The sequence below is a fragment of the Gekko japonicus genome, unplaced genomic scaffold (assembly GCF_001447785.1).
Source record: "Gekko japonicus isolate JY-2015 unplaced genomic scaffold, Gekko_japonicus_V1.1 scaffold1229, whole genome shotgun sequence".
Taxonomy (NCBI): Eukaryota; Metazoa; Chordata; class Lepidosauria; order Squamata; family Gekkonidae; genus Gekko; species Gekko japonicus.
In genome coordinates this window covers 26,327-50,498 of record NW_015160877.1, presented here as the reverse complement: position 1 = coordinate 50,498, position 24,172 = coordinate 26,327, and the positions used below count along the sequence as shown (strand labels likewise).

The window sequence follows — 24,172 nt, the reverse complement described above, 5'->3', positions numbered from 1 at the left end:
TTTCCCTGCTAAAGTCTCTCCCATTATGCCACAAACGCGTGTGCGTGGCACAAAGAAGGCAGCACTGCAGACCCATTTCTACTGATAGCAATCAGCCAGACTTGAGTCCAGTAGGTCCGTAGAGACCAACAAGATTTTCAGGGCCTAAACTTTCAGGAATCAAAGTTCCCTTTTTCAGAGACTGCATTCAGCTAGGGTTTTCGGCACAGAAAAGCATGGACACTGAGGAAGCCAGCTTGCCCTCCAGGAAGAAGCATCAGAACACGCTCGGCATTTCCCCATCTAACAAACAACCTGCTCTCATTCACTAGAATGTCTCTTATGTTCAGAAGAATAACCCCTGCTTTGCAAACAAATGGAAGATGACAGTTGCGTCTGACCTTCCCAGAACCTTTCGACCCCACAGAACAAACAACCCATCCCCTCCACACACACACACACGCTGGCGCTGCCTGCTCCATTCATGACATTCTGTGCCATCCAGCTGCTGACACAGGGAAGCCCATGAATGAACACAGAGTGTGGGACATTCTCCAAACAAAAGGCAAGGGAATCAGGGCAACATGGACAGACAAGGACACAACAAAGATATACAAAGAAGGTACAAGAAAGGGCAAGGAAGCAAGCGTGAGCAAATCTATACAAATAATGGGGTAAGTACAGTGCCACTCATCTCTTAACGGCATACGCCCTTTTTCTTTCCATCTCTTGCATGGCTTTCCGCATCAGCATTATCTATAGTTCAGAACTGTATCAGTGGTTAAGGTTAACTGGTTGATTTCACTGGAATGAAGTTTGAGTCCAGGGGCACCTTTAAGACCAACAAAGTTTAATACTGGGTATAAGCTTTTGTGTGCATGCACACTTCTTCAGGTCTCTCTCTGTGTGTGTATACAAAGGCTTATGCCCAGAATTAAACTTTGTTGGTCTTATTGGTGTCACTGGACTCAAACTTTGTTTTGTTGCTTCAGACCAACACGGCTGCCTACCTGAAACAGTGTTCTTACCGAAACTGGGCTTTGATTAGGAAATACTAGTTAATAAAAATAATCTGGTTCGCTTTAAGTATAGTGAATGCCACTGCAGAGCCAAATTTAAGGCAAATGGGGAACTAGGGTTGCCGGGTCCCTACCTTTTCCCAGAGGGGGGGTTCCAGGCTTCTCTCCAGGATCACGTTGCACGTGTGCCATGATGATGCCACCCAGGTGCAACGTCATTGCACTAGGCATGTCACGGAGGGATGCTCTAGCGTTTGGCCGAAAAGTCTATGGCAGGGGTGGCCAAACTGCAGTTCGGGAGCCGCATGCGGCTCTTTCACACAGGCAAAGTTAATGTTAGTAAAAAGGAAATTGGCATATTTTAAAATAAAAACGTGTGTGCCATATTTGTTCATGTCTTGCAGCTCTCAAACATCTAACGTTTATTCTGTGTGGCTGTTAGTTAAGCAAGTTTGGCCAACCCTGCTCTATGGTCACCATAGAGTTTTTGGCCAAATGCTAGAGCATCCCCCACAATATGCCTGGCACGATGATGTCACCTCCGGGCGACATCATCGCACTGGGCATGTCAGGTGCTGTGGACCTCTTCAGGGGCGGGGTTCCCCTGCTGGCCAGTTGGCCAGTGGGTGGATCGGGGGGCTCGAAATTGGGGGAACCCCTGCCCCCATCAGGAGGATGGCAACCATATGGGGAACTGGGCAGACAGGAAGTTACAATGCAGAGGGGAAGGTAATACACACGTCTGTGACCAGTGATGGGTTGCAGCCAACTTCTGGCAACTCCATCGGGTATTCAAGGCAAGAGATCTACAGAGGTGGTTTGCCATTGCCTGCCTCTGAGTAGTGACCGTGGACTTCCTTGGTAGTCTCCCATCAAAGTACTACCAGGGCTGACCCTGCTTAACTTCCAAGATATGACAATGGTCTTATGGGAGTTCCCCTTTAGATGGTAACACATACTTCAAATACGAAGCAAAGAACCAACAATCAACAAGCTTATCTCATCCTGTCCCACCACCAAAGCTTGGTACTACCTGATGCTGTGCATAATTACTCAGTGGTGAGTTTCACTGTGCTCCTCAGGGCATGCTAACTACAGCCTGCATTTGCCCAGATTTTAACCCCAAAGGGCAGCCCTGGTGACACCATGGCCAGCAGAGCAAGTCTTCAGATCCTGACATTGATTGTCAAGGATGGTATTGAATGGGGAAAATACCCCTTTGTCTTTTTGAGTGTCCTAGTTTTATTTCATGCCTCTGGAGCAGTTCTCTGGGCGATCTCGCTGTAAGCTATCCATTTGCTCTCTGAATCATTTGAAACCAGTTTGCTAAATTAAGAAAATCCAGTAATTTGGGACTAATGTTTTGTTCACAGAGTGTGAGCTTTTGTAGGGGATTACCTACTTTATCAGATGCCTGTGGAACTGTTATCTGCATGGACTTTCAAAGGGATGTTCACACGGAAGGCTTAGATGGGGTTACAAAAACAAGATTACACACTGCTCTTAGAAAGTGAGAAAAAAGTAATTGGTTGATTGACACAAAGGATAAGAGCATTGTTTTTGCACCCTTGACTACAACCGTATATCACCCTTATTAGAGAATGTGCCTTTGAGAGTTCTTGCATACACATTCCACCGTCTGATTTCCTTGCATTGCAGCTAATTGTTCTATTGGCATCTGATGCACAAGGTAATAATCCACAGAAGATCACACTCTGTAAATAAATAAAAAATAGTGAGTCTAAAAGGTGCAGTGGGATTTTCTTAATATTATTTTCTATAAAGATGAACGTGGCCACACTTGCACAGCTGAGTGATATTATAACTTCAGAGCCAAGGGTTTATGGCCAAGGCAGGATGGAGAGTTTCACAGCTTCTTTAAAAGGTGTTGTATTATTCATTCATTCCGGGTTTGATTAATTTAACAAGGCTCCATTAGGAACGACGCTTACAGTACACATTTCTGACACAGAGAGAGAAGAGTTTCAGGTGATGATCGTGGGAGGTTAATGCTGGATTGGCACAGGAAAAAATTACAATTCATTAAAAACGGAGAAAATAGTACCCATGGCAGACTCTGAATCGTGGGCATGGAAAATTTGCAAACATTGTTAACACACTGTTATCCATAGCTGGGGATAAGGGCGTGACCAAATACAGGTTGGGATTTGTGAAACAGACACATGCAAGTGGGTAGCCGTGTTGGACTGAAGCAACAGAACATAGTCCGAGTCCGGTGACACCTTTAAGACCAACAAAGTTTTATCCAAGCTTATATGTTGAATAAAACTTTGTTGGCCTTAAAGGTACCACTGGACTCAAACTTCATTCTGTGAAAGAGACAGTGACTTAGCAATCTCAGGTAGAATGCAAGGATGCTAGCCAACTGGACTGAGTTCATCATCTCAACAGAGTGCAGGCTATTCAGACATAAAACACTATTTTCCTGTCACCCTCTGATTTATCTTGGATGATGTTGTAATGTATACAAGCAGCCTCTAGAGACACGTTTCTGCTTTGCATGTCTTTTAGTTTTTGGCCCTGCAGGGATCCTGTATGGCAGGGAGTGGCCAAGCAAGCTGATTGAGGGGCCAACTGAAAGAAGGCCCAGCCAGAGAGAGAATGGCTTAGAGAGCTAAATAAAAGCCCTTCTTATGTTAAAGCAAAGCTGGTATGCCCTGTTGTTCACGATACTACAGATGATATGGAAGCTGACAGAGCCAACTCATTGCTTATGGTGGTGAAACTCCACCCAAGACAGGAGCCATGAAACAAAGCATCTGGGAGGTGTGGCTCTGTGAGCCATGCACTATCCTTCCATCTCCTGGCTCTCGTACCTTCTACCTCCCTGTCCCACATTCTGACAATCAGTACAACTCTTCCAAACTCTGCGTAGAGTTGCAAAGGCCAAGCAACCAGTTGGAAGGCTGGAAGGGGGGATGCGCAGGGCTGCATGTGACGTCAAATGATTTTGCTAACATCACTTCCAGATAAAATCCAGAAGTGACAAGGATAGCTCTAGAAATTGCTGAAAACTTGTTGGGATTCTTTTAAGTAAGTCAGCAGAGTAAGTATTAAGAGACTGAGTCCATGGTGTGTATTAAAATATAAACGTTTACTATAAACCTAACATGGGAAAAAGGTACACAGGATATAAAATAACAAAGAGCTAATATGCCTACATCCTTACAGTTAAAAGGTAAAACGGGAATGGCCGGCGTCTTCTTCACAGTCAGAACAAAGAGAGGAAGAAGAAGCTAATATGCTAAATACTTGACACATTGGTTTCCAATCAAACTAGCAAGTTAGCTCCAAAGTTCCCGGGCATTCTATTGTCTAAACAGATTGGTTACAAACAAACATGTGACTTCCTGTTGATCATAACAAACATCATTAACCCTGTAAATACTGAAGTGTTTTGACTTGTAACACCCAACAAAACTCTATGATAAAGCTAGAGCTACCAGTCGATCCAGTTGATCTAATTTATTACAGCAAGAGCCAGTAAAACAATTCTGGTAGAGCTACCCTATATGTCATGTCTGGGTTTTACTCAGAAGTGATGCAGTGATGTCATGGACTCTTGAAGCAGTGATGGGAAACAGGACTTGCTGGTGGAAGGCTTTCTTCTATAGAGGAGGCCTGGCAAACCTACCTCTACAGCCTGCTTGATCTTCTCTACAAAGTCCTTTAGTTAGCATTCCCCTTTTGACCCCCTCACCAATAAGGAGCTCCCTAATTTTAACAGCAGCACTCTATGGTACTTCCTCCAACGCACACATTCCCCATTGCCCACTGAAACACATCCCTCAGCTCTTGGGCTGAAGGCTTCTGCTAGTTCCTTTTGAATGTGGCGCTCGACATGAGAATGTTGGTGTCTACATGTGTCTTGGCGATCACCGGATCAATAGTTTAAAAAAAAAAAACAGTCAAAGAAGGATCAATATTCAAGTCCACCCCTTGCAACGAATTAAGCCTGATGAGCAGCAAGAATCAGTGAGCCTTGAAATTAGGAGGCCTGCTTAGAACCTGCCTTGATAATCACTCTAAGTTCAGGGGTAATTTGCTCTGTTTTTCTGAGTCAGTGGAAAGCAACGGCTAGAAGTTGGAGGGCTTATTTCTCAGGGCTAGAGAAAGGAACATATGCAGTGACAGTTTAATAGGCCAGCAGGATCCGGGCGCAAGAGCACTTGGTCTAACAGAAGTATGGTGTGCTACGCCTTGTTTTAGTGGGCTGGAAAATATTTCATTTTATTCCCAGTAAAATCAAATAGCTATCATTTTCCGCACTGAAGATCATATATTGAATAATGGAAATGTAAGCTATTTTATCATTAGGTAGGGTTTCAAGTATCAGAGCAGCCATTTTCTCCAGGGGAGCTGATGTCTGTCAGCTGAAGATCAGCTGTGAGAGTGGGAGATCTCCAGGCCCCACCTGGAGGCTGGCAACTTTATTAGCCCAGTAGCACTAATCTGGTGTTGAGAACGACACCTGCCCTAAAGTGACCCCTTCAGCTCTCTTGGGTGTCTACTTTCTCTGCAAGGAGTGACCCCACCAGTCTTAGTTATGACATTTGTTAGAGTGAACTCAGCAAGCATACTGAAGGCGGTCAATTAGGATGGACTTTTCTGAGGCATCTAATTGATTTGGGAGCACAACTCCCAAAGACTTTTACAGGAGGATAATTTGGGGCTCCTGACTATCAGGCCTTGTACATTTTCCCACAACAAGCTCACATATCCCTTTCTTTTAGGGTTCCCCCACCCCCACCCCGGAAGTTTATATAATAAGCCAGAACACAAACAAACCACGCAGCCAGATGTTCTTCCTCCTCGTGTTTTTCCTGCAGTTATTCCCAGTGTTCCGAAGCTGTGAACAAGCAGCAGATATCTATTTCTTTCCCAGAATGCTTGGGAGAGAACAGTTTGGAGAGAGGGAAATTGTTGCCAAAGAAGGCAATGGCCACAGTAAAATTTGCAACCACAGGCAATTCAAGGTAACCACTGGCTGAGGGGTGCAGGGAACGGATGCTTACTCTAGGACATCCCGATTGAATTGCTTCTTGCTGTTCCCCAGGAACTCCCCGATCATCTGGCGGCTGAGACCTTTGCGCTGGAGCAGGAAGTGTGCCACTCCGATAGGTGTGTCTGGGATGAAGCCCCGAGAGATAAGGAACTGGATCCCCTTGTCTGGATTTCTGGAAAGGAAGAAGAGGTAACGGTAAGCTACATGTTTACATTAGGGCAAAGAACACAACCAGGGGTCATTTCGTAGAAAAAGAGCTAGGGGGACTCATTAGCATAACTCATTAGCATATGCCACACCCCCTGACATCACCGGATGTGTGTCCTCCCCACAGCCGGCGGCGACCTCCAGCGGGCACCAGCAGGGAGCTCCAGGCCCCGCCCTCCCGCACCTCACCCGGGGGGATGGCGTCCCCCCGCGTCCCCCCCCAAATGACCCCTGAACACAACTATTCTGAGTGCATTCCTTGTGTGATCAGAAATAGGGTCTTTGGCCTTTTTCATCACAGTGTTGCAGGGGAAGGAGGGAAGGCAGCAGATGGTGTAGCCTCAGATCTCAGAAGCTAAGCAGAGTCTGTACTCGGAAGGGAGACCACCAAGAAAGACTCTGCAGAGGAAGGGAATAGCAGACTCCACCTGCTTCTCACTTGCCTTGCAGGGTTGCTAGGTCGTTTCCGTCTGCCAGCGGGGGGTGGGAGGGGGTTCCCAGGAGTGGGGGGCAGGGCAACATCACCACCCACAACATCCCCAATGTGATGATGTCACTTCCGCGTGATGTCATCATGCCGGGGATGTCACATCTGACCATGGCTATTGGGGCAGGGCTTTCCCCAACAGCCAGCAGGTTGGCTGTGGGCTGGAGCCCCTCAAGTTGGGGGATCCCCTGCTCCTACCTGGGGGTCTGGCAACCCCTCTTGCCTTGAGAGCACATTGCTGGGGCCATCATAAGTCAGTTGCAACTTGACAGCATTTTATGCACACATTGTAGGGTAGAATCAGGTGTGAGGCCAGGAAGGAAGAATGATAACAGGGCAAAAAGATATGATAACCTTGCTACAGATAGCCCGATCTCGTCAGAGCTCGGAGGCCAAGCAGGGTTGGCCCTGGTTAATATTTGGATGGGAGACCACCAAGGAAGCCCAAGGTCACTACATACAGGCAGGGAAAGGCAAACCACCTCAGAACGCCTCTTGCCTTGAAAACCCTACAGGGTTGCCATAACTTGGCTGCAACTTGAGGGCACTTTCCACCACCACCACCACTGTGGGAACAGAGTTCCTGGACTGGGCCCTTGTCACAAAAGTCAGGATCTTGCTGCCTCCCTTCCACATATCTGGCCCCGCACTTATTGTAGCACAGACGTGAGACACCTAGTGCCCCATTTCAGAGATGAAACAATTTAATTCTTATCATTTCCTCCACAGATGAATAGCGTCAGTTGTCCTTAAACCCACCAGAGAACTACAGTTCCCAGGATTCCTGGAAGGAAAACATGCCGTTTGATTTTGTTTTGTTTGTGGTACTGAAACGGCAGCCACACAAAGCTGTTTCAGATAAAGAAGTTTAAATTGCCCAGGGTTTCAAATGTTTGCTTTTGTGATTGGTGGGCTGCTGTTTAATTATTGTTGTATCCTTTGTGCATTCATAGAACGGGAAAGTGCCATCTTTTTCTTTTTTGCCATCCAGTCACAGATGACTTATGGTGACCCCTGGTGGGGTTTTCAAGGCAAGAGACGATTAGAGGTAGCTTGCCATTGCCTGCCTCCACAGCATGACAACTGAGAGCCAGTTTGGTGTAAAGGTTGAGAATGGCGGACTCTAATCTGGAGAACTGGATTTGATTCCCCATTCCTTCACGTGCAGCCAGCTGGGTTAACTTGGGTCAGTCAAAGTTCTCTCAGAGCTCTCAAAAGCAGTTCTCTCAGAGCTCTCTCAGGCCCACCTACCTCACAGGGTGTCTGCTGTAAGGAGAGGAAGGGAAGGAGATTGTAACCTGCTCTGAGACTCCTTCAGGTAGTGAAGGACGGGGTATAAATCCAGTCTCCTCCTCCTCCTCCCCCTGTTCTTCTTCTTCTTCTTCTTCTTCTTCTTCTTCTGGTATTCCTTGGTGGTCTCCCATCCAAATACCAGCCCTAGGCTAACCCTGCTTGTAAGTTAATCATCACAATAACAAACAATGAAGAGTTGGGCCCTGATTTGTGGTTTGACATCATATCTGAGAATTTGGTGTAATGTCTCCCTAAAAGAGACCCAGTCCCTCCGTGAGATGCCAGTGATTAATCATTATTGCTATTCTTGCCTGAAGCTGAGTTTCTACACTATCTGAGCAGAAGTTATGGTGCTGCAGACAGCAGCTGTGGGGCAGGCACCATTTGCCAATACTGTTCCTCGTCTTCCTTCAGCACCACGCACTTCATTCTTGGGCCTGTGCTGTCGCAGAATTCAGCTGGCAACATTTCCCTCCTGTTTTTTCTGAGTAGCTCAGCAAGGTTGGCCGCTTGTGCTATGGAATTCCTACAGCTCCCCTGGCTTCCCCTTCCGCCTACAGAGATGGTCGCCCACACAGATAACTGCGATGAGAGAAACACCGCATAATGAGGTTTTTCTCTCCATGCCAGGAATCCCACCCACTTGCCGTGGGACGTGTTGTTGTTTGAAGTGCCGAGTTGCAAATGCAGCCCATCAATTCACGGGAGCTTGTCACAATTCAGAATATTACTCAATAATGGCTCGTGAGGGGAGCGAGATGATTGACGACACGGGGAAGCAGGCCACGGAAGAGACCTCTTGGGCCACATAGACCCAATTTTGTGCTGGGCAGCAGTTCTAACACGGGAGGTAAGCCACCGGTGTTATTAAATCCTGTCAGGTAGGTTTATGTAACCAAGCAGCCTGGCATTTATTAGTGGGAGCAATAAGTATTGTTGTTCAGTGGGGACCATTTCCTATAACTGAGAACTCATATATGCAATCACACAGTGAAAAGGAATCACATTAAAGCCCATTTGGCAACCAGGTCATTGTTTTTATTATCACTAAGAGTATTGCACAAGAGGTAATTAATTCCACGGGGGGGGGAGCTGGAGGGGGGAGAAGAAACAAGCTGTGATCGTGACTCAAAATGAGGTGTGTGGTGGGGGGAGGAGGCCAGGTGGAATATGCTGGAAATGCTTATCAGAAGCAAGGATTTCCTTGTTTATGGAAGGACTTAAGGTCAAGTCAGGGGTACGCAGTGCTCAGTAGGGTGGCCATATTCTGCAAATTAAGGTACCCTTTTTATCATTCGGAGCTGTAGTGGCTCAAGTGGTTAAGACGCTGAACTGCAGGCTGTGGAAGGTCAGTAGTTCAGCAGTTCGAGACCCGAGTTGCCACATGACGGAGTGAGGTCCCGTCTCTAGTTCCAGCTCCTGCCAACCTAGCACTTCGAAAGCAAGAAATTGCAAGTAGATAAATAGGGACCACTTCAGTGGGAAGGTAACAGCGTTCCGTGTGCCTCGGTGTTTAGTCATGCCGGCCACATGACCACAGAAACGACTTCGGACAGCGCTGGCTCTTCGGCTTTGAAACGGAGATGAGCACCGCAACCCTAGAGTCGGACTCGACTGGCTTTCGAGCAAGGGAACCTTTACCTTTACCTTTTATCATTCAGCTTGAAAGAGGAGAGCCTGCTTTATTTATTGACTCCATTTATACCCCACTTCCCCCCCCCAGTGGGGAGACAACATTCTCCCCTTCCCCATTTTATCCCCACCACAGTAGGCTCAGAGGATGTGACTGGGCCAGGCTTTCATGGCAGAGAGAGGATCTGAACCTGAAATCTTCTGGAGCTTGGCCTGACACTCTAACCACAACACTAACTGCCATCATTTCTTCATTCTCAGGATCAGTAGTAGGCAGTAGGTGAATGACGATTTCTATATTAGTAAGAGAATCTATATATTCATTACAGCAGTGTAGTGTAGTGCAGTGGTTAACAATGGCACGGTGTAGTGGTTAAGAAGAAAGATAAGAGAAGAGACTGGATTTATACCCCGCTGTTGTGTATTAACCGCGGGCCGCGCACGTGGTCGGGTTCGCAGGCAGTCATGCAAAATAGCCAAGCTTCGCTAACTAGAACAATAGCTGGCTAGGATCCTGAAACAGACCAATCGGTCAGCCCTGGACTCGACCTATGGGTGTTGGTACACTATAATAGCCTATCACGGGATGTGTGTGTGTGGGGGGGTGTTTTGGGGATTTAAGCAGGACACCGGCCCTGCTAGTTTGTCTTCAGTCTTGAGTGCAAAATAAACTATGAGCTGATTTCACTATTCAGCGCATCTGAACCCAGTATATTACACCCGCCCTTCACTCAGTGTAGTGTGGCGGACTCTAATCTGGAGAACCAAGTTTGATTCCCCACTCCTCCACATGAAGCCTGCTGGGTAGGGACCTTGGGTCAGTCACAGTTCTCTCAGGACTCTCTCAGGCTGAGTTCCGACAGGCAGTTTGCCCCGATATAGGCACGTGTGAGGAACGTTTCACAACCAGATTAAAGGGGCAGTTCACACAGGCACATCTGTCCGGCGTTCCCCACCCGTACTCAACCCGTCTTGTAACGCTTCGCTCCCGAGTTTAAAAGATATCTGGTGAAAGTGGGAGCAAACTCTGGAAAGCGCGATTATCCCACACCAACAAAGTGTGAATGCCAAAAGCTGCATTTTTCTTATGCGCTCATGCGCATAAGCGCATATCTCCAGATTACAAAAAAAAGCCGCGCCTTACAGCCCTGCCTCTGGGCCAACAGTGTGAATGCTCCCTTGAGCCTCCTCCCCAGTATGCTCCCACATCAGTCACTGCAGTGTGAACTTTTTTGTCACGACTCCCTCCCGCTTCAAACTGCCCGTCTGAACTCAACCTCAGTCTCATCCAACTCACAAGGTGCCTCTTGTGGGGAGAGGAAGGGAAGGAGATCGTAAGCTCTGCTTTGAGACTACTTAGGGTAGAGAAAAGCGGGGTATAAAAACCTGCTCTTCTTCTTCCAGAACAGCCTCTTCCTCCTCTGAGCTCATAGCAGATTGGCAATCTGGGGCTGCCACTTAGGCTCCATTAATGACCAGCAAGAATAATACTAACGTCAGATTGGATCTCATGCCAGCCTGAGTGGTCCCCTACTGCCTGCTGCCCTGACCTGGATAGCCCAGGGTAGCCCAATCCCATCAGATCTCAGAAGCTAAGCAGGGTTGACCTTGGTTAGTATTTGGAAGGGCAACCTCTGAGGAATACCAGGGCCGTGATGCAGAGGCAGGCAATGGCAAATCACCTCTGAAATGTCCTTTGCCTTAAAAACAAGTCTAGCTCGCCACCTAGTGGTGTATAACATCAAAGAGCTAGAACTTCGGGCTGCCAGGCAATCTTAGGATCTCCTGACTATTCTACACACAATGCCATACAATAATTAATTAATTACTGGCTGCTTCTCCAGATTCCTACTCAGACTTTGCAGCAGTGCCTAGGACATTCCTCCCTCCCTACTCATTCCTTCCCAGGAGGGAACAGCAGCATCTACCTGCTTTTCCAGGGCGTCCCACTCACCTGGAGTAGATTAACCTACACAGTGCTCACCTTTCCAGCTCTCTCCTCTTTTGTCCTTCTGCCTTCCCAGGCAGTGGCACCACTGCCTGAGATTGCCCACCGGCTCCCCTGCCTCCAGCAGTTCCTGCTCTGTGGCTCAGCTTTTGAGTCCTTGGCAACTGTGGCTGGTAGCAGCTGTGGATACTGCTGGATGTGGCTAAGCCATGTTTCCTTTTCGGGGTCACAGGACAAGGCATAGGAGTGTATGCCACGAGCTCTTGGCCACAGGCTTGCTGATGGTTCCCAGGCAGTTTCCCATCTAGGGAGTTTACAAGGCCAGACTGTGGGTGATTTTGCATCCAGCATTCACTCCACATTTTCTCAACTGGGAGGAAAAAGTGCAGCTCAAAACCACATTCAGACACCTCGGAGCAATGCCGTACTGACTGCAAAGTCACCCCTGAACGGCCATAAATCTATGCAGAAGGTACCATAAAAACCCGATGATCAAAGAAAGTGAAAGCAGCCTGCAGTGTAGAAGGGAATTTCTGTTCCAATGCGGGTTTTGTAAAACAACAGAGGGAAAAGCCAATGCAGAATCAGCCATTCTTAGGAAAAGTATGTCTCATGTTGTCGGACAAAAGCATTTTCTATCCCACTTTCACATTAAGGACACTTCCCCGTTTCCCCCCTGGAAATTGAAATCCCCCTTCACCCACACTTGTCTTGTTCCTGAAGTGGAATTTTCACAGTTCCTCCCATTTTGTGTGCATCTTCTACACTACTAGTCTGCATCTGACCCATAGGAGCCTGCAAACAGATCCAGTCTTGATGCGATCATTGAACCAAGAGTCTTTCCAGGTGGTGTTTCACTGATGTACAAGTGTACTTTTCTGCATCCATCAATTCCACAAAAAGCAACCTTGGTAAGATTGTATGTACAGCTGCATCATGATGCTTTTGGCGTGGTAGTTTATCAATGTGCAGGAATGCATCTGCATTTTTAGTAAAGTACTGCATGAAAAGAATCTGGGTGTAATCATATATACAATTACCGAGGTGTACATACGCATTGACACGTGTGCATTGACAAAACACTGCAAAAAAGAGTTGAGATTCCATTTTCGAGAAAGACTCTATGTTGAGTGGTGTCTGAAGTAGAAGCTCTTGTGACGCACCTTTTGATACAGTGGAACTGCCTCCGTTAGATCATTGTTAAGAATCGTCAGGTCTTAAAACAGAGAGTCTTTGAAACGACATATATCAATTCTTTGTTGGGCTCTTGGATCCTTATTCAGCAATAGCTTCAACAGAGGGAAGCCCGACAGGATTGAATCTCTGCGCTTCAGAAGAATCTGACTTGCAAAAATTCTTATACTTTGCTAACTTGTTATATTCCTTGAGAGGACTTCCCATCACTAATTGTTGGAATGGACTTATATGAACTTTGTTTATTCCAGATTTGGTATTTATAGGGTTATTATTATAATTATATGTTATTGGTTTTTCACACTTGATGTTTTGTACGGGTAATGAGCTTATTATAGATTTATATAATATTATCGATTGATCACGGTATTTGCTGTTTGTACTCTCATCAGTAATACAAGACACAGATGACACAAATGGATGAAATGAACAGTAGTAACTGGTGAAAATCTGCAGTTCCAGAATTAATTTTCAAAATTCTCCCATATAACTCAAAATTGACAAGCGGAATGCTTTTAGAGAATTTCCAGTACAGTTAAGGAATGGAAATGGAGGGGATTGGCTTATGTTTATTTCACCTCCCATAACCTGTCGTTTCTCTGAGAAAATAGGAATGGCTGTGTGTATTCTTCTGAGAAATTTTGCTGGACGTCTTGAACACGTTTCCCATCAAAATTTCACCAGTGGTTTACTTGACAAAGAACCAGTAAATTTGCTTTGCATTATTTCACCTGTGCTCTAGTGAGGACTCTAGGCATCCCTAAGGCAATTATATTTGTTCCTGTTCCTGTTCGAAATGCCATCAGCTCGTGTACAAGTAGCTTGTTAGTCCTCTAACAGTCTTCATAGTAAACCAAGCCACAGGGGGAATGAACTTTTATCACCAGGATGTCCATTTTGAAAACCCAAGCGAACCACAAGGCAAAGTGTTTCCTTTACGTTCAGTCTCAATAAACAGGAGCACCTCACAGCTACTCCTCAGATGATGATATTTAATTTCAAAGCAATATCCCTGCAATTTGCTTCCATAACTTAAAATCCTGGGCTGAAGACTAAAGAGCTATTTTAGGTGCATCCAAGAAATTGGGCAGAAAATCAACCTAGATAAAGTGCAAAGAATTCTGGAGGGCACAACCAGCATTATGTTTTTCCAAAATTGACTGCCACCATAATTCTAGCTATGCACAGACTATGAAGGCAGGCATACGTGTGCGGTTGGCAGGGCAAGGTTTTTTTGGGACTTGAAATCAAAGCTAGGGATCATAATGATCACTCCCTTATTAGCAACATGCCACATGCAAACGTTTGTTACAGTGGGCATGACCCAGCAAAGTTAAGTAAACTATGATTCAGTGGGACAGTTACAGTGCAGTCCTAAAGAGACTGACTTCCATGGACTTAAAAGAGTGGCAGAACACAGTCTGAGTCCAGTGGCACCTTTAAGACCAACAAAGTTTTATTCAAGGTATGAGCTTTCGTGTGCAAGCACACTTCTTCAGATTCAGGCTTTTTCACTCTATCTGACAAAGTATCTGCACACCAAAGCTCACACCCAGAATAAAACTTTGTTGGTCTTAAAGGTGCCACTGGACTCAGACTTTGTTCTACTGCTTCAGACCAACACAGCTACCCACCTGGATCTATCTTAAAAGAGTAGCAACTTTGTTTAGGATTGAACTGTTCAGTATGCGTTCCTCTCTCTCTCTCTCTCCCAGCTAATGAATGGGACTCAGAAGTGCCGATCAGTAGTATGCTGAGGTCATATTTTTATTTGCCATTGTCACCAATCCCTTCTGTCCCTGAATCCGAGGGGTCACTCTCCTATCATGCTGGGTTGAGGGTCCAGTGTTCCCTCTAAGATGAGTTAGTGTGAGCTAGTTCGTAGTTTTTTTAGCCTCTGGCTCACACATTTTTGTCTGAGCCCAGGAAGGATGTCTCCAGAGCAAACTAATTTATGCAGCAGCCAAATCGCTCACTCACAACTTTAATGCCAGTAGCTCACAAAGTAGAATTTTTGCTCATAAAACTCCACAGCTTACCGGGAGCACTGGTTGAGACAGTGGGAAGAAACAAATATGTCTCCTACTGCTTTGGGATATTGCCCAAGTTCTGTGGATTGTGCATGCCGGAGAACTTGGAAGGAGGACAGGGTCTCTCTTTCCTACCCAGAAAGGAGAGAGAAAGAGAGCTCAGATCAGAATTATCTGCGGTGTGTAAGTGTGTTGCATAGGAGGAGGAGATTCTCACTTATGACAGCACACATTGTGAAGTCAGTCGCCATTGGCAGAAGGGCAGAATTGTATGAAACACATCTGTTCATGGACTGATTTTTTATTGTAATAATAATAATAATAATAAAAATGTTACCAGAAAGACATTTCAGATTACTGCTGATCACCTAGCAACTACTTTTGCAGTCCTCTGATAATGCCCAAGAGTTTTTAGGAAACTTTCCCATGCACACATTTTCATAGGTTACACTTGTCTCTAGCATACCTTTCATTATGTGTCTAATTAAATTCAAAATCATAATACTATAACCAGAGCACGTGTCATTTCATTGATTACTCCTGTAAGACAAGCAGAGGATAATCACAGAGGAAAAATCTTGCAATGCAGGGCTCAGTCTTGCAGTCTTGCAATGCTAAATACTCTTACTTGGCAAACCCGCCTTTCCCTCCATTCCTTGATAAAGAATCCAGGTTTGTAGTCGAGGAAGAGTGATGCCTGGCTCATTCTGGTCTCAAACAAACCGGGGGAGTGATTGTGACATTAGGAGTGCAAGGAAATTTGAAGGCAGCAGGAAAAGAGGAAGACCCGACAGGAGGTGGATTGACTCAACCAAGGGAGCCACGAGGGCCCTCATTTTGCAAGACCTGAGCAAGGCTGTTAATGAGAGGACATTTTGGAGGACCTTAATTCACAAAGTCGCCATCAGTCAAAAGCAACTTGATGTCACTTAACACACACAATTGTGATGTGTGAATGCAGCTGCGTCTTTTGCCAGCATGTCTGTGAGAATTGTCAGAACTTCAACAACTTCCTTGGTAGAAGAAGAAGAGAAAAAGAGATTGGATTTATTCCCCTCCCCACAATAGACACCCTGTGAGGTAGGTGGGGCTGAGAGAGCTCTGACAGAAACTGCTCTTTTTCAAGAACAGCTCTTATGAGAACTATGGCCTGCCCAAGGTCATCCAGCCAGGTGTAAGTGGAGGAGTGGGGAATCAAACCCAGTTCTCCCAGATTAGAGTCCGCACACTTAACCACTACACCAAACTGTCAGGTAGGAACATGAGGCACAGAAAAGACTCCTTCCATTGGTCTACCTGGGCAGGTGTCCCTCCTCTCTCAAACTCCAGGCTTTAGAGACATAGGTTGATTCTAGGGCTGCCAAATCCCCCCGGGGGGCGGATTTCCCCCTGCTTTGGAGGCCCAATTTCCGCCGTGGTGGAATCGGGCCCCGGGGGGAACTCTGCCCCCCGAAGCTGTGTCACCAGAGGTGACGCAGGACACACAGCACGTTGGCCCGACAATCTGGGCCATGCCCCCAACGTGCCCTACGTCCTGCGTCACTTCCGGTGATGTTCTGGCGGTGTGTGCGCGCATCCACAGCCGGCTCCCGGACCGAGCGAACGCTCCCCCACCGGTAAGTAAATATTTGGCAACCCTAGTTGATTCCTCATTTCCCTCTCACAGCTATTATAATGCAAACACGTTAAAATGCAATGGAGCTTCCGCACAGGTATTTTTTTCTGTGCTTTCCCCTCCTGCCTGCCATCTCCCCTAGCACCAGCAGTGTGCTTCCTGCTGGTTTTTGTTTTGTTTTTATTTAAACTGTTATAGTGATATACCTACTACTGATGCTTTTAATGGCAAAAAGCCCACCAGAAGTGGAGGGGAATGATGAAAGGGAAGAAAAACGGTCCTGGATATGGCATCCGATGTGAGCTGGAAGGTGAGGAAATCTGCAATTTCCCGTCCACACTTGCTCCAGACCCTTTCTGCACTGTCCTTTTAATCCGCATTCTCTGCAGTGTCCTCCAAGCAATTCTACACTGAAATCGAAATTCAACCGTCTTTTTAATCCAGCCCCCCCCCCCCATTCTGCCCTAAAAATCAAGTTCAACCTTCTTTTTATTCCGGGGTTTTTCCCCATTCTGCATTACCTCCCTTCAGTGGTCAGCCCAGTTTCAGCCCGCTGTTGCCCCGGGTTTTTTGGATGCTGTTTTGAGCTATGGGCTTAAATCGCCTCAACTCAAACACTGAGAAAATCCAGAGTGGCTGGCAAATGCGGAAAGGACCAGTATGATCTTTCAGGAAAGGATACACCAAGGCAGGTTTGGGGAAATCTACTGTGGGGAGATCCTGGAAGATTGTACTGAAAGCGGGTTCCAAAAAAGCATCAGTGGGAAGCTGCGGGTCTACAGCCGAGCCAGGGAAAACCCAGAAAGCTGGAGGAAGCATAACCACCTCATGTGGCAGCAAAAAAAAAAATTTAAAACCACAAATACTGTGGTATGGTGGGTGAGAATGCACTGCTGAAAAACATTGTCAAATCTGCGAAATGGGTTACTCTCTAACGAAGCCCTAACCATCGTAATATGGCTTTACAGAGAGTGATGGGGGCCCCCATAGTCACTCTGGTAGGCCATTCCGAAGGATGCCACAGAAAAAAGCCTGTGCCCTAACTCTTGCCGGACAGACACTCCTCAGAGGGAGACCCACCTGCAGAAAGCAGCCTGAAGAGATTAGCTGGTGTGTGGTGGAAGGACAGCCTAGCCCAGGGGTCTGTTTAACTGATACGTACGGTTGCCAACCTCCCTTCATGACCTGGAGATCTCCCAGAATTCCAGCTGAACTCCAGACAACAGAGATCAGTTCCCCTGGAGAAAATGATTGCTTTGGAAGAATGGCCTCGATGGCCTTCTGGCCTGCTGAGGTCCTCCCCCTCCCCCAAACCCCTCCTCAGGCTCCATCCTCCAGATCTCCAGAATTTCCCAGCCTGGAGTTTGCAACCCCACCAATACGTGAAAGGTTAGTTGGGTGACCTAAAATGGGGAGGGGGCACCCTGACCTGGACAACCCAGGCAAGCCCCGTCTCGTCAGACCTCGGAAGCTAAGCAGGGTCGACTCTGGCAAGTACTTGGATGGGAGACCTCCTTGGAATACCAGCAGTCAGGAGGCAGGGGCAGGCTTTACTCAGCCACCTCTTTGAATATCTTCCAGGCCCCATTTTAGCTTAGTGTGGGTTATCTTTTCTTTCTCCCTAAGTGTAGTCCCCCCATCTCTATTTTTTCTTGGTCGTTTATGTAGTATTTTTTTTAAAAAAAAAATCCCCTCCGGGGGCTTAAAAAAGAAGAAGAATATTCTCCAGGCCCCCGGTATGGGTCAGTCACCAGAGGTCGCCATGACTTCCAGGGGCACACACACTCACACGCACGCACACATACATGCACATATGAGAAATACAGAAAAATACCCCCCAAAATGGGGAAGGGGCAAATTGGTTCTTGAGGTCAGCAAGGATGGCAGTAAGGACTTTCAGCATTCCTCCCCTTCTACCCCGCACACTTTTGCGAGAGTAAAAAATGGCCATGCAGGGGGTCCCACTACAGGTTTCCGTGGGTTGGGGTTTCCCCCATCCCAATTCACATTTCATGTATCAGTTAATCACACCCCAGTTCACAGCACTGTTACAAGGAAGAGAGGAGGAGACATCTATCCCCCCCCCAGTTTCTCAAAGCAAGTGATAAAACTTGTAGCCAATAAATACATTGATAAGCTGGCAAGGACTGGCAAAGGAGATGCCAAGAAGGTTGTATCTTTTATTAGGACATTCTGAGCAAAAATACTCAGCGGGGACTGGGCTTTTGCTGGGCAGTGTAAAAAACTCAATGTTTTTGCAGAATTCTGTGCATGCTGGTGCCCCACACGTGTCTGCCTGCTACTTCTGGTGATGGTGGTGGTTCACTGTTATCATGAACAAGTGGTTACCCTGACCCATGTAATGGATGCCATGGCTTCTCCAGGAAGGCAGCTTTCTCCATATGGCAAGGGCTTCTAGACAGCACCCAGACAACACTAGTGTGCTTTCACATACGGAATAATGGACTTTGAGTCCACTTCTATTGCACTTTGCAACGGGACTTCACTGTGTGAAATGGCAGATTCCATTAGCAGATGATCACTAAAGTGCACTGAAAGCGGATCGAAAGTGCATTATTCAGCCTGTGTGAAAGCACTCTAAGGCAGCCCTCGTGTGGCCACAACGCAATTCATACAAAGCCATCCTAACCCTGGTGTAGGGCTGCCCGCCAGGTCCTACCTGTGATCCAGTGGGGGGCTCCTGGGACTGGCCTGCGATTTTCTGCTGTGAGCACTTTGCGTGCACGGCATGATGACATCACCCAGAAGTGGCATCATCACATTGCCAACATTGGGGGTGACGCTCTAGTTTTTGGGCAAAACTCTTATCGGTTTTTTAGCTTCAAAACCACAGAGTTTGCCCGAAAACTAGAGCATCACCCCTGACAGTGATGATGCAATGATGTCACTTCCGGGTGACATCATCGTGTCGAGGACATTGCCCAGTGACATCCCTGTTTCAGAGTGATGCTTCCCCCGCTGGCTGGCTGGTTGGCAGCGGATCTAAGCCCCGAAAATTGAGGAAACCCCCACCCAGACTGGGGGTCCGGCAACCCTAAAGGTAAAGGTAAAGGTTCCCTTGCTCGAAAGCCAGTCGAGTCCGACTCTAGGGTTGCGGTGCTCATCTCCGTTTCCAAGCCGGAGAGCCAGCACTGTCCGAAGACGTTTCCGTGGTCATGTGGCCGGCATGACTAAACACCAAGGCGCACGGAACGCTGTTACCTTCCCACCGAAGTGGTACCTATTTATCTACTTGCAATGTCTTGCTTTCGAACTGCTAGGAGCTGGAACTAGAGACGGGAGCTCACTCCGTCATGCGGCACCCGGGTCTCGAACTGCTGAACTACCGACCTTCCACAGCCTGCAGTTCAGCGTCTTAACCACTTGAGCCACCGCAACCCTACCTTGGTAGAATACATCAGAACCAGCAAAGTGCAGTCAATAGACCTCCTGTTCTGGACCAAAGAGATCCAGTTTGGTTCAGTGGTTAAGAGCGGCAGACTCTACTCTGAAAAACCGGGTTCACTTCCCCACTTCCCCACTTGAAACTAGCTGGGTTACCTTAGGCGGGTGACAGCACTCTCAGCCTAAAAGTAAGCATAGCTGGCCACTTGAGTGGTGCCAAAAAAACAGCTACAGCTTCAGCAGCCAAACAATCCCCTCAGGGATCTCCTGGCTATTCCGCACACAATGCCACAAGATAATTTCATTTTTTACCAAGGAGATCCAGATCAAAATCCCAGCTTAATCATAAGGCTTACCAGGTGACCCTGGGCCAGACCCCTCTCTGCATAGCCTAACTCACGGGGTTGCTATGAGCAGGGGTCATTTCCTGCAGGAGCGCACAGGAGCGGAGCACACAATGCCACAAGATAATTTCATTTTTTTTACCAAGGAGATCCAGATCAAAATCCCAGCTTAATCATAAAGCTTACCAGGTGACCCAGGGCCAGACCCCTCTCTGCATAGCCTACCTCACGGGGTTGCTATGAGGGTTAAAAAGGATGGCACTGGAAGGAAATAAAACAAGCCTCATAAATGCATCACAATTTCTACCTTCTTTGAGTACATCAAAAGAGCAGTCCCAGAGCCATCTGTTGCTGCCATCGAATGAAAGAAACAACAATCCATTGAAAAGAAACGCATGATGAAGCTGCGCGAGGGCAAACTGCAACATTCCCCGAGGGTTTATTGAGGTTGAGACAGTCGCACCAAGAGCCAACAGACAGATCCAAAGCTCCTTTTCAACACATCCGAAATGGAATGATTTTACCTCTGCTGACTCCCGTTTCCAGGCAGCTGTGCCTGCACTTTCTTACACCTACAGCTATTTTTCACAGAACCTTGGCCTGAGTTGAAGACACTGACTAAATTGTCTCTGTCAGGTGCAAAATTCTACCAAGACCACAAAAAGAAACACAGCAGCCATGAAGTTCAGGCCAAAGTAGCAAATCTTTGTACAGCCTGCATGAAAATAGAGACAATTTTTCTTTTTCAAAAGCCTCCTTTTGTTTTAAGAGCCCACGGACGGTAATTGGGATATATCTATTCCTTCTTCTCACACAACCTGCTTGGATGACTACCAGAGAAACGTCTTCAATGCTCTGGGTGCTAATCATATTGACAAGGATTCGTTTTTCTCCCCTCCCATGTCTGTAGTGGACTGTCAATATGGTAGCCAGATCATAACAGATCCAAAGTAGCAAATCTTTGTACAGCCTGCATGAAAATGGAGGCAATTTTTCTTTTTCAAAAGCCTCCTTTTGTTTTAAGAGCCCACGGACGGTAATTGGGATATATCTATTCCTTCTTCTCACACAGCCTGCTTGGATGACTACCAGAGAAATGCATTCAATGCTCTGGGTGCAAATCATATTGACACGGATTCGTTTTTCTCCTCTCCCATGTCTGTACTGGACTGTCAATATGGTAGCCAGATCAAAACAGAGCAGGGATCCCCAACCTTTTTGAGACTATGGGCACAACTGAAATTCTGACGTGGCATGGTGGGCAACACCACAAAATTAGCTGTCACAAAATGGCTCCCACAGGAGGCAGAGCCAGCCACATCTATCATGGCTGGCACCCCATCCTTTATTCCATCTTTTCCCTTCAGCCTCCTACCAGTCCTGCATGTGAGGTGGCAACACAGTCCGGAACTGGCTTAAAATTCAATTCATGGATGCCATCTGGGGGATTGTTTTCATGACAGTACTGAATGTTTTATATTGTATTTTATTTACTGTTGTACACTGCTTAGTGCCCTGTGAATGCGGGGACCAGGCGATTCACAAATTTAATAAACAAATAAAAATAAATAAAATATTTCCCACAGCTTAATGTCAGTAACACAGTGCAAATCCTTGTGCTGTGGTGACAGCTGCTGTCAAGGCAACACTTTTAAATAATCGGCACAACCAATCAAATTTCCAATTGTCAATGGGAAGGCTTGGGGACCCACATTAGGGACCCCTGTAATAGATACTTGGGGTCCCCACAGTTGACTGAGCCCCCAAATATGAAAGTAATGTCAATGGAATGAGCCTAACATAATTATTTCTAGTACCCTGTTGTTGTCACGAACTGAGGGAAAGCCAAGAGGGATTAAAATTAGTAGTAGCAGCCACTTACATGTTGAAGAGGTTTAACCCAATCCGGTACAGCCGTTTCCTCATGGTATCTGTGGAAAGAGTAGGAGATTTGCAGCTGGCTGGGTTCTCACAGTGGTACCGTGGAAGGCTGAGGATCATGGCCTGCAGGGCTTCCTTTGAGGACAACTCAGAGGCAGACTTGGCTGAGGTGGAGGTGCTGCTACTGCTGAGCTGCTCTGAATTGTCTACGTTCTCGGCCTCCGAGCCCTTGCTCTGCCCTGTCTCGTTGCTCGAGTCAAACGGGAGCTTCTGCATCATCATTTGCTCCGTCTCCGTCTCCCCTCCCCCCAAGCCGTTGGTGTTGACATTCACCTCAGCTACGGTATGACTGTTCTGGAGGACTGCAGATTCAGGCTGCCTTTCTGGGGCAGCTGGAGGCTCTTTGCCCTTCGTCCCTCCTTCCTCTGGGATTTCTTCGATTTTGGCAGATTGAGAAATCCCAGCCTGGGTGTTGTTAGTGAGGCAATTTGCCATAGACACCGAGGTAGATGAGGAGACGGAGATGTTCTTGTTATCGATCTGGACAGTGACATCACGGAAGGCCATCATAAGGGTGCTGCTGCTCTTGGGCAGTGTATCTGGCAGCAACCCTTCCTCCTTCTGTTGTTCCTTCAGTTCAGCTTCCAAGTCTTGGTTTGGCTGCACTGCGCTAGTACTAAACGTTTCTCTTATCTGGTAGGAGCTGCCATCTTGAAGGGAACACATCGTCTTCAGGCTCCATGTGCTGAGGGCATCGTCGATAGATTTGGCCAAAGACTGGACTTGCTCAGTGAAAGAGTCCTCCAGTTCAGTCAGTGCCCCACTGATTGTGGCAGGCAAAGATGGGGATCTCACCAAAGGGATGCCAACAAAGTTGTATCCTTCGACCAGGGCTTTCTCAGCAGAAAAACTTTCAGAGTTCTGGACTCGGACTTTCCTCAGTGAAATTCGCCGAGGCATGCGGCTTTCCAGGAGCGAGTTCCGTATCTTCTCAAAGTTTTTGCTGAGCTGGTACTGGCGGAAGGCCGTCTGGATGGTGCAGGCTGCCCTCCGAGAGACCAGGTGGCCTCCATATTTGTGCTCTAGCATTTCGACCTGGAACACAAAAAACAAGATTTTTTAAATTGATTTCTGAAGAGTTTTCATGACCTCAATTTACAAACAGATTACTTCCTAATGATACTCTCAGGGACTCAATACCGCATTCTTTTTTTTCCCCCTGCACTGCGGTATTTTGAAAACTATGCTCTGCGCACAAATTCAGTAATAAAAGAAAATCCAACCTCTCTTCACCACAGTGCCTTACTTTCTAACCAGGATACGACTATATGAGTCTCAGATTGTTCTGGGACTTTATGTACTCTGTAGTTCCCGCTATTTTAGTCCTTGTAAGCTATTCCATCATAATTATTAAATATATTTTAAACCCAACCTAGCAACTATGCAGGGGGGGGTTGCACAGTATAATTTTAAATACATTAGAAATGTTAAACTAAAAGTATTAAATATTCAAAGTTCAGCCCCTACCAGCACGATGCCAACTAAAGCAAGGTCTTCCCTTGCTTCCAAATATATTTCTCAGACCTGCTTTGCTACAATCTTTTTGAGAAGGTACATATTTTTAAAGGTCCTCCCCACATCAGTGCCATTTTCGCTCTGTCAGCCCACCCCCACCCCCTGTGGCCACCATTTTTACCACTGCACCACTAGCGAGCTTTTTGAGGACTTAACAAAAAGGCTATTGCATTATAGCAAAGTAATGTTATAATGATCTATTGCCATGCTCTATTAGTTCCTCTAAATTCCCAGCTTTCTTTTTTTAAGTAAGTCTCCAGCTCTTTTCATTGTAGAGATAAAAGGGTAAATGTGCAGGCAATTTTTCCCCAAATTCATTGCAAAGGAATAGGAAAAAGTTGCAAGAAAGCTGAAGCAGGGTGGAAACAGATTTCTCATCAAATTGTGTGTATGTTCCATTGCTGTTCCATATGCTTGGGCATTCTCAGAGGCAACGAATGCAATATGGAGAATTGTTGGTGTGTGGATGCAACCTCATTCTGTTGAATTCAGCCCAAGTTAACCACATAACAGCACCTTCAATTAGTGGATGAGACT

General features: G+C 46.7%; 1 protein-coding gene across 1 annotated transcript in view; it reads right to left on the bottom strand.

Annotated features, from left to right (window-relative positions):
• Nucleotides 1-23,149, bottom strand: part of IQSEC3 (IQ motif and Sec7 domain 3) — a 52,169-nt gene extending 29,020 nt beyond the window's left edge. The window contains exons 1-2 of the mRNA XM_015422854.1: nt 22,062-23,149; nt 6,035-6,196 (exon numbers count right to left, since the gene is read on the bottom strand). Coding sequence (XP_015278340.1) covers nt 6,035-6,196; nt 22,062-23,149 — 1,250 coding nt within the window. The remainder of the gene's footprint in view (nt 1-6,034; nt 6,197-22,061) is intronic.
• Between the last annotated feature and the right edge of the window lie 1,023 nt (nt 23,150-24,172).